Below are 11,289 nucleotides of genomic sequence, written 5' to 3'. Positions count from 1 at the left end.
ACCTCCACCCATCTCGGCGCTGGTGGGTTGTGCGCCGGTGCCCCCCCCGACCCCGCCCCCGTGTGCCTCCGTGGTTCCCACCGCCACCCCCCTCCGATGCTTGTGGGTTGTGCATCGCCCCCTCGCCCCACCCCCCATCACCGCCAGTGGGTTCTGCACCCCCTCCCCCCACAGACTTAACAAGATAGGAGGCTTGGAGCGACGGAATAGGGACGGCCGATCTGGAGGTCCTGGAATGCACCGATGGCCAATCATTCACCCTCGGCCTCCACCCCAGCTCCGTATGCGCCTACGGTTCCCATCGCCACCCCCCAGGCCTCCATCTTCAACCGTAGGGGCACACGGGGGCGGGGCAGGGTGGGGTCGGGGGGACGCCAGCGCACAACCAACCAGCATTGGAGCGGGCGAGGGTGCGCTGAGGTGGGGTAGAAGCTCTAGGTGCCGAAGAGGAGGGTTGGAGGGGCGGGCTGATGGGGGGGGCGAGAGCAGAGAGAAGAAGAATAACGAAAAAAAAAAAATCAGCTGCAGTCAACGCCGATGCCACCTATTCAAATGAATGGAGCCACGTAAGCGTTAGTGACTGCTATATAGGTTTTTCGGTGCGAGAAAGTCATCGAAAATGGACGAGGAAATATTAAAACGGTTCAGAAAGTTCGAATATTAAAATTTAAATTTTTATAATTTATGAATGATTTAAAAAAAATTAATATAATTTAAGAATCAGAGATTATTTATTTATTTATTTATTTTCGTCGCTTGTCCGGGGGAAAATGGCCGTTTGTTAGGGACGTTGTTGGAGGATACGATCAAATAGTACTGGATCATCCAACGTCCAAGATTCATCCAAAACTGGCATCCTTTACGTATTAACCAGCCCCGCCTCACCTCTCCTTCTCTCTCCCTATCTCTGTGAGACCACCCATGGCTTCTTTAGCCCTTCCGGCCCACCCTCGGCCCTCCGTCTCCCCAACTCCGCGCTTCAAGACCCCGTCCCTCCGTTCGGCGGCTCCCAGACTTGTCGTCTCAAGCGCGGTGAGTGACCGCCCAGATTTCTAGGGTTTCTTTTGCTTCCTCTTCCGACATCTCTCGAATTCTCGAAATCCGTTCGTCTTATAAATTCTTCCCTTCCTTTTTCTTTTGGTTATTTTCGCGAGCTACTTCTGTGCTTCTATTTAAATACTTTTGTTAGACCTTGTTCTTGCTCGACCGGAAAGCGTAAACGTAATTAACGCAGGACTGGAGCTTAGTATTGGTACAGGAATGGTCGTTAAAAACCATTTAATTTATCTATTCGATGAGGAATTGTTCATTATTATCTACAGTCAGGAGGTCATGGGGTTGCATTTGATCAATAAGACTATGAGTTTTTACAGAAAGCAATCAACTTGGCGGTTAAATTATCAGAAGATTGCTATACTTTGAAGTCCCAAGCTTCTCATGTACCCAATTGACTGGTGTTTTCAAAGACCGCTGCTTTATGGCTAAGTAATACTGACAAATGCAAGTGGTGCTGGTTGTAAGTGTTAGCCAGTGATTTTGTTCATTTAGTTGCTTGTAGGCTTGCTTAAATGGTTAAAGCAGTTTGGTTTCTTTATGTTATTACAGAACTTGAATATATGATTCGGAGCTAAAGGCTTTCTGAATATGATCCAAGTCAGATTAACTTTTAATTTTATTTGATGTCGCTTTCTATAATAGGATTGCATTGACGAAAAATGCACTGTGCATAGGCATGTTTTAGTGTGCTAAAAATAGAGAAAGGATGTTTTATGCCTAACACAAATCAGGAAACCAACTGGATATAAGATATCCGTGCGTATGGGTAATTTCCAGCTCAAAATCTGCTACATTTTTTGAGGCATGACTTGAGCTATACATGCATGTTTGAGGCATATAAGGAGTCGTCTAAAACTGAGCTAGTGGTCTCAGAACTTTATGTTTCACTTTTCAGTTGGTTGGTCATTATGATGCTAAAAGGTAGGCTTTATTCTTCAGTATCAGATTAGAAAAAAATCTCAATCGAATTGAGAAAACTTTTTACTGGTTGTCAGGTTGAACTAAGAATCCTACTTTTTTTTTTAACTAGTTTTCATGTTGAACTAAGAATCCTACTTGGCACAATATTGGTCGAAAGGTTTCTGATAAGTATTCTTTCTGGTTTAGGAGTTGTTATATGGCTTCATATACAAGGGAAACCTTACATACAAAATAATGACGTATTTGCTTTTGATTTAAGAGCAAAATGATTTTCTCATGTTGGATTGCAGAAATTGCTGTGGGTGATTCCTTAACCCCCTCGCCCTTTGTGCTCACATTAATACCTTACCCTCAATCTCTTTGCTGAGCATGGTTCAAGCATTTTGTTGTAGTTCCTTTCATGCTTTTCATTCAGAGGATTTCTCCATTGATAATCACCAATTGCTAAGTACATGCCTCAAAACCATCCTCTTATCGAAGTTATAATGTTTGTTTCTTATGGCGACTGTGTATTGAAAATATTTTATTTAGTGATAGGCTTTATGTTCAATATTCAGTTCAGGTCTTTCATACATTAACTCTGGCATTGAATTGCTGACTTGCATTTGTACAGCAAAATTCAGTTGTTAACTGCCCTTATTTTCAGATTTCATGCTCAACTAACAATATTAACGTGGGATTTAGTTCTTATAATATGCATACTGGATAAATAATGCTAGAAATTTTAAAGAGAAATGTTGCAGGTTGCTGGTGGAACATCACTACGTTGGTTCCAGAAAGAGAAAATCAACCTTTCTAAACATGTGAATGAGAGCTTCCATGAAGAAGGTGATTGGGAAAATTTGGATGCTGATGTGTATCACTGGACAAGGTCATTACGTCCTGTGCAGGTACAGATTAGGTGTGGTTTTGCAGAAGTGATCTATGATGGGATATTTTGGAACATGAAATTCAGTAGTTAATTATGGCTTGGAATTGAATTTTGTAATATTCTGCAATAGCTAAGCATTCAATTTTCTTGATTTTGAACTTTGACACCCTGCAGTGGTATCCTGGTCATATTGCAAAAGCAGAAAAAGAGTTGAAAGAACAAATAAAGTTAATGGATGTTGTCGTAGAAGTTCGTGATGCCAGGATTCCTATGGCTACAAGCCATCCGCAGGTGATGCTCTATATTTGTTTCATGAAAAGCAAACGTGAAGAAATAGTTACTAAATGTGTTTTGTCTGAGCAGATGGATTCCTGGCTTGGCAATCGGAAAAAAATTCTAGTTTTGAATAGAGAAGACATGATATCTGCTGCTGACAGAAATGCATGGGCTAATTTCTTCTCAAGGCAGGGCATAAAAGTTGTTTTTGCCAATGGGCAGCTTGGAATGGTATCTCCCAACCCCAAATACTCGACCAACTTATGGTAGGTTGTTTGGGGTTTCACAGTCATTTGTTAGTTATTTGGTGCCATTGCAGGGTACCATGAAACTCGGAAGGCTTGCAAAGTTATTAGCCACTGGTGTGAATACGAAACGTAGAGCTAAGGGACTCCTACCTCGTCCTGTAATTAATTTTCTGAATCTTCATTGGACATGTTTTCTTATATTTCTTCATGGTTCCAATATTTTTCATGCAGAATGTGCATTTTTGAATGGCTACATGCGCATGTGTGCATGCTTGTGCATTTGAATTAGTGTTCTTATACCATGAATGGTGTTGACAAGCAAAACCTAAAACAAATAAAAAGAATACCACGAGGTACAGATTAGAACATAAAAAATGGTTTCAAGGCTTGCCATATGAACCAAGTACCCGAAGAGAGCATTGGCAATCCACTCCTTGGATAATCCATTTTGTCTTGTTAATTATCTAGACAATATGACCAGATGTTCTTGTCACCTAGACATCCCAACAAAGGCATGCAAAAGGCCAAGTCAGAGTTTTTAGCTGTTCCTATTGCTAGGGTCCTTAGTTTTGAGAGCAACGATTGTGTGCTCATGTGGATTGCTCACCAAAACTATCAGAAGGGACTCATGAAGATGATTACATATTCTGAAACTCATGTTTATATACGAGCAAATGTTGAAGGCCTTTGTCGGTATACTTAACTAATAGGTCTATTACTAATATGTACAGTTATAATAAGCTGTAACCCCTTACATCTAACAATCATTCTAGTTGAATTCACAATATATGTGATACATACATCAACTTTTTATGATTTGTAAACTATAACTATATAAATTTTGAAATTCATGAAAGAAATTATGTCTTGTGGGTTGTCATGCGGTTGTTGGTGATTGTGTTTGAAGAACCCTTGTCATGTCAAGTGCATCAGGGAGTTCTGAGATGGATGTTGGAGAGGAAATGTTATCACGGCAAACAGATGGAATGAAGTATGGATTGGATATGCAATTTATAAGCTAAGTAGAAATATCTTACAGAAAAGTCACTTTCTTTTTGGTAAGGAAGATATAATTTTAAAGTAGCACTATTTTTAATTGGATGATAAGCCTTTTATGTCTTTGTTTGTCCGCATCTATAGATGGTTTTCTTTTATGAGGAATCACTAAGTGTTGAGTTCTTTACGATGATAAATGGTAGAGACATTTGGTAGGGCTTTTGAGAAATATTATGGAATTGTAGGATCACAAATATCTAGCTTGAAGACTTCCTAATTCCTATAATGCTTATATTCCTTTAGTTAGGAACAGTCAATGACTGCATGCTCTGGAGCTCTTTGGTGTATTTTAAGTCAAATATTTAGTTTTCGCCTGTGATGATGAGATGGAGGCCATGGTTCCTCCCTTCCCTGCACTACACTTTTCCTTTTATCTAATTCTTTTCTTTCTTTCTTTCTTTCTTTATTTATTTTTTTTGTGGTTTGGCTTCACTCAGTGAGATTCTATTTATTGGGCAGTGTAATGAAAAAATTATCAGGTAATCATTATCATAACTGTGAGCTTATAAAAAGAAGCAATCATTGTTGATTGCTTTGTTGTGTGGCAAGAGGTTATGGTTGATAATTTTTGAAATATGATATCACATATTCTTTTGAGGATCAAGCCTCCTCATTCAACTATTTCATTGATAGTATCAAGGGGAGGATCAAAGATTGGTAAAGTTGAGATGCCTATAGTTGCTTCTACCAGCTACAAAACTTTGTCAGCATCACAAGTCTATATTGAATTCTGTGTTTAGATAGCCAGCTGTCTATATCATATTTATTCTGTGGTTTTTTTTGGGCAATAACTGAGTCATTGTTTCATTAAGTACAGTGAAAATTAATAGTCAAGTCTGGAATATCTTCCCTTTTTTTTTTGACACTTCAATTTAATCAGTCAACACTGTTTTAAAAGCCTGCAAGCTGCAAACAGGTGGAGAAACCTAAAAAATAGTTGTCATCCAACAAATGAGATAGAACATCTTAAATAAGATTTACTAAATCACTGGTAAGCATCAACTTAACAAATCTATAAATTGGTCTTACCTGTTATACTCAAACATAATGCAAGATGTTAAGGTGGGTGCATAGGAGGGTAATCTATGTAGCCAAGGCAGCTATCTATTAAAGCTGTTGGCTGTCATCGATGATGAGTTTTTGGTAGTAGTTGTTATACATGTTGAAGTTTTCCAGTACATCATTATTCTTACCATGAAAAACCCTATCAGCAACACTGTCTCTTTTCTTTCTCAGCATGCCAAATAATATTTTCATCTAGCTTGATGGTTGAAGTGGTCATTTTATATCCATTAAATGGGTTGAACTATAATTGTTATTATAGAAGAACCACTCACTTTTCTCTAAATAATACATTATATCAGCATTCAGAAAGAAATAGTTCAGATTTGTAAGATTCTATTAGTCCTCAACCATCCAAAATAGTTTTTGGTGTTTTTTGCCCCTTTGTGAATGCAGTAATGATATATTCATGGAAATTGTAAGACATTTTACCTAAAATTTTGTATTTCAATTCAGGAATGGATGATATGTTCTGGACAGCAATTATGTGAATGCTTTTTTTATTCTGCTACAGGTCTGGATATATGAAATGTCTTATTAATAATGTATTCGTTGAAACTGTGACAGTTTCACCACAAATTTTAGAATTGCAGCTGCTCTGTCAATGCTATTATCTATATTCCATTTTTCTATTCTGTTACAGGTCCGAGCTGGAATAGTTGGATATCCAAATGTAGGAAAATCTTCTCTAATTAACCGTTTATTGAGGCGGCGAATGTGTCCAGCAGCTCCTAGGCCAGGAGTCACAAGAGAACTGAAGTAAGTTCCTCTTAGAACCTTGTTCTTTTCTCTCTTAGAGAAGTAAGCATTATTATCATAAAATTCCACCATGTATAAACCAATTTCCATTATGTTCTTTTGTAAATCTTTAATGTTTAACTTCATGGAAAATAAATTGTAAGCTTTTGGTTCAGTACTATTGCTCTCACGTATCTTTGAACAGATGGGTCCGTTTTGGGAAAGATTTAGAGTTGTTGGACTCCCCCGGCATATTACCAATGCGAATAAGTGATCAGGCAGCTGCAATCAAGCTTGCAATATGTGATGACATTGGGGAGAGATCATACGATGCTCCTGATGTGGCTGCCATTCTTGTACAAATGTTGACAAGGCTTCCAGCAGTAGGTTGGTTTCTCAACTTAACAAGCTACAATTTAAGTACTCTCCAAAATCCCATAAGTGCCTCTCTGCACATGCACACATAATAGAGACACAATCCTGTGTGCAGAATTTAACTCCAAATTCTATCTGTGAAAAGTATATAGTGGGCCATCAGTGTTGAGAACCCACACTTTTCATGGACCACAATGTCTAATTGCCTGAATTTAGTATCAGATGCTCAGGAGGTCATTTACCTATGCCTTGAGTCACACTAAAGTTGATGGTACGAGGAAAGCTAGGTGCTCAATTGTATTGTAGGGAAATTAAGTTACTAGTCTGTATTTGTTGGTCATGATCTTTTGGACCAATTAAGAGGTGATGTTATGATCAACACCTTTTGAACTCGAGGTGGATCAAAATTGAGATTGTAGGAGGGCAGAACGAAGGGAAGAAATTAGGGGGTGTTTTCTATATAAGTCTGCATTAGTTTTTGATGATCTCATTATTCAACAGGTGACGAAAAATATCTGCATGGAACCAAGATGACGAAAAATATTGTCTTACCATTATTTGCAATAAAAGAACCAAGATGCCGAAAAATATCTGCATGGAACTTTTAGTCTTCCATCAACATTTCCATAAAATTTGCTTCTATGTGCTATGCTTTGTTTTTTAAATTAGATTAGTTTTCTAGTTTCTTGTATCAAGAAATTCTTCCACAGCCTTTTGTACTTCAAGATCAGCATATACCAAAAATAGACTTGGGCAGACCCTAAATAACCTGTTTTGACACATGCCACCAGAGATGGTGGTCAAACTAGTTGTATTCTGGAAGCTCCATTGCACCATCAGAAATGGATGACATGAAACATTACATAAACATGTCCTCAAAATCTGATTAGTCTCTTTCAAAGCTTTGGTTTCAGTCATGCATAGGCATGATTTTTTTTTTGATACAATGTGGGGTCCTTGGACCCCAGAGAAATGGAATAGAGAACAAAAGAAACCCGAAGAACAGGAAAATAACTAAAGCCTTGGAAAACCGGTACCCTAAACATCTGCCAAAACCAAATCTCTAGTTTGCTGTGGTGGAGCTGCTACAGAGTCAAAATCAGCAAACCCATTCAGTCCAAAACTTGCAGGAGAGTCAGCTGGCTGTTTTACTTGTCTGTAAACATGAGAGGTAGAAAAAAATCTCTAGGCATGTTTTTTATTATTGCTGCAATATTTGCCAGGCATTGATGCTCATATTCACTTGAGGTCAACAAGAAGGTCCTGAGTGGAGTTGCCATTAGGAAGTGGTGATAAGTAGTCCTCATTTACTACAGTATGATGCCAAGTGATTGCCATGCTTAATCTGCACTCTCAGTTCTAATCTTTGTTTCTAAAAGCAAAATGCTGGGGAAATTCTTTGTTTTTTTGTCATTAAGCTTTTGTTTCCTTTTCTATCAATGATTCAATTCTCGTAGGTCTTCAAGTTTTCACCAAGTTTAATACAAGTTGCAACTTAATCTTACCAAAAGCTCATTACTTTTGATTGTATCTAATATTGAAATGAAGTTTCACAAGTTCTGAACTTAGCTTCTCTTGGTGATAAAATAATAAGTGCCAATTAGACTTTTTAGGTTAACCTGATCATTCATGCTTATGTGTTCTACATTTAGAACTCCCTAGCCATGTCAATAAAAAGAATCAAGCATGTTGCACCTATGCATGTATAGTGGAGTACGAGGTAGAGATGTCCTCTTTGTAGAGAAACAATGAGGGTTGGACTACAACATAGGTAGAATTCTTCCTAGTATGTTCTATATCATTGTTCATATACCAACAAATGTCCATGCAATGATGCAAGTATTGTTTTTGGAACAAAATCTATGTTTCTATTTATAAATTATGATAGTCGCGTTGTCTATGTATTATTTTGTTCAATTCAAACAGTTCTGACTTGTTATTGTCAAATACTTGGAGACTGACTGGTATACTATAGCAATTCTCTTGATCCACACAATCCTCTGAGATACTTCATTGAGAATAGATCAGCCACTTGTATAATTTTTATAATTTTATGTTTATGTTTTGTAATTTTATGTTCCATTTCTATCATTTAACCAGAAGCAAAATGCTACTATTTTATCTCATCGTATGAAGTTGCCAATTGGATTCACTGGTTTTCTACAGGCTTAGATACTCTCTGCAAGCGCTATAGAATTGATTCAGATGGTCACTGTGGTAAAATGTATGCTTCCCTTTGCTGCATGATTTATCTATGCACACTTGGTGCTTCCAGTAAATGTTGAGTAGTCTTCTGCGCATTAATAATTGATTGCAGATTTCTAGAGAAACTTGCCCTTCATTTGTTTAATGGAGATGTTAGTCAGGCTGCTGTCCGTGTCTTGAGTGACTTTAGGAAAGGGAAATTTGGTTGGATTGCACTAGAGAGGCCTCCTAGGTGAAGCTGTTGAAGTTGGACGTTTCGCCATTCTTAATCGAGCAGCCTCCAGTGCCAGAAGGCCCAGAACAATGCAGGGAAGGTGAGGTTGGATCGTCTGGGGTGGACGCAGCTCCTGGACTACCAAGAAAGATCGAATTGGCTGAACATAGTAATGATGTTCAAACAAGTTGCCGGTGTGTTCTTCTCAGGGAAAGGAAAAAAAAAAAGGCAAAGAGCAGCTTGTACATGATTGTTAAAAATGTTTAGAGTATCTGAACAAAATCTTTGTATTTATAGTCAAATCATCCATCATTAAAGAGGAACCATGTTTATCTTAGCAAACAGGGATTTTAGCATGATTAGTATAAAGGCTAGAGATATAGCTTGAGATAGTAATGCTATTGCTAATGCTGATTTGATGGTTAGTGTATATATTGTTGGCGAACATTTTTATAGACAGTCAACCATCTCTAATGCTTTAGATGATTGGTAGGATCCTCAATTTATTAATTTTAGTTTTCTCAACCTTCAGTAAAAGGTTAAAGAACCTATTGAAGATTAAGGCTGGGTGTGAAGGACATCCAACTACCATATTCAAGAAATGTGCAATGGCTGAGATTTTCCACCTGTTCAGTTGTTTAGCCTTCTCATGTGCCCAAATGTCTAAGGTGCAAACAACTGGGAAATTGGAGGGTGCTTTTCTTGTGACCTCTTGATGTAGCCTCCTCAATCCCCAAGTATGCCTGCACGAAGGACATGGTCCCTGCATGGGAGCTAGCGGTGCACGAAGTCGGAGGGTTTCAGGAACTTGGGCAGACAAAACATGTTTAATAGGTAAATGTAGTATAAAGTTGGTGGCTAACATTTCCCTTTGGAAACTGTGACATGTCTCACTAGCATGATGTTCATTGGAGTAGAGGGATTGCAACAGCATGGAAGAGCATAAGATTAGCTTTCTTTTAGTATGGGAGAACAATAATCTTTGCAACTAGCAACTTCAAAATGGTCTTCCACTCTTCTTCCTCTGTTTGACAAAATTATTGATGCTTTGACATTTATGGTAGAATACAACTACGCATAGACAACCATATAAAGCTTTGATTATTAGAAAATTATCGCAAGAGAGCAACGCTGCACCACCTCTTTCTTTCCATACGATGAAACCACCACCCTTTTTAATACAATCAACCATGATCACCTTCCTACCATACAAAAATCCCACTCGCAGCTCATACTTATCTCCTATGTTGCCACTTGCTGGGAACTTGCATCTTGTAAAACAAAATTTTATTGCAGGGACACTGAGAGCACAGGCACTAAAACCAGGATCGCTTCCCCAGTCCCTGTTTCATCTTTTACTAATGAATCATAGATTTCTAAGATCATCCACTCTACCGATGACATCTATTAAAAGCTGTACGAATCTCGTCCATTATGGAATTGTGGATATCACAATTGCTATATATTGCATGCAGAAACTTAGTATAGTAGCCCATATCAATCTCCAAAGATTATGGGATCTGGTTGTCATATTCGCATGTAGTATATTTACCAAATTATGGAATTTTGCTATTGTATTATACTATATCAGGTCCCTAGTATCTTTATCATAATAAACTTTTATTCTCTAGTATCTTTTCCATAATCATGAGATTTTATTATTTGTATTTTATAGTATTTGATTCCTAGAGTCAAAACTTATATATAGAGCACGTTAGTGCTATGAATGTGACAAGCATATCAAATCTCATTTCTAATACAAGTTTTTTGTGATATCATAGCAGACTTTTCCTTGATCAATCAACCCCTCTTTCTTATTCTCCTATCATCCTCTCGATGTTTAATTTTCTTGGCCCTTTATTGTTCATCTAACAATCATGGCCTATTCTACTGTTATTTTTTATCCTAGTGTTGATGTAACATCTCCATTCCTTTTCCATCACTTGGATAACCCAGGCATGGTCCTAATCTCTCATGTCCTTATTGGTGACAATTATCTTTTATAGAGGTGTGTCATGAAGACTGCTTTCTTAGCTAAGAATAAAATTGGCTTTATTGATGACTCGCTTAAGAAGCCTAAAAAAAGTTAACAACACGATGTATGGCAGCATTGCAATACCACGGCTTTTTCTTGGATTTGAAATGCAGTCCACGAAAATCTTGTGAGCAGCATAGTCTATTTTGAAGCTACAAAGGATGCATGGGAAAATTTAGAGTGCTTTTCTCATGGTAAAGCTGCTCAATCTTATCATATCAAGCCTAATATA

At 37.9% G+C, this 11,289-nt stretch overlaps 1 protein-coding gene across 1 annotated transcript; it reads left to right on the top strand.

The window, feature by feature from the left end:
* Positions 1-868: 868 nt before the first annotated feature.
* LOC105036719 (DAR GTPase 3, chloroplastic) lies at positions 869-9,224 on the top strand. The gene is made up of 9 exons (XM_010912461.4): positions 869-1,032; positions 2,721-2,867; positions 3,023-3,139; positions 3,212-3,355; positions 3,444-3,530; positions 6,134-6,249; positions 6,434-6,615; positions 8,770-8,827; positions 8,921-9,224. Exons 1-9 carry the CDS (start codon positions 922-924, stop codon positions 9,042-9,044), a joined length of 1,086 nt encoding a protein of 361 aa, XP_010910763.2. The 5' UTR covers positions 869-921; the 3' UTR covers positions 9,045-9,224.
* Positions 9,225-11,289: the final 2,065 nt, after the last annotated feature.

Source organism: Elaeis guineensis, chromosome 1, assembly GCF_000442705.2.
Source record: "Elaeis guineensis isolate ETL-2024a chromosome 1, EG11, whole genome shotgun sequence".
NCBI lineage: Eukaryota > Viridiplantae > Streptophyta > Magnoliopsida > Arecales > Arecaceae > Elaeis > Elaeis guineensis.
This window is presented reverse-complemented; position numbering and strand designations above follow the sequence as displayed.

Excerpts from the sequence above, each read along its gene's own strand:
- LOC105036719 (XM_010912461.4), top strand. The coding sequence starts at position 922 with ATGGCTTCTTTAGCCCTTCCGGCCCACCCTCGGCCCTCCGTCTCCCCA. Across the intron at positions 3,140-3,211 it reads TGGCTACAAGCCATCCGCAG|ATGGATTCCTGGCTTGGCAA; the intron begins GTGATGCTCTAT and ends TTGTCTGAGCAG. Across the intron at positions 3,531-6,133 it reads AGGGACTCCTACCTCGTCCT|GTCCGAGCTGGAATAGTTGG; the intron begins GTAATTAATTTT and ends ATTCTGTTACAG.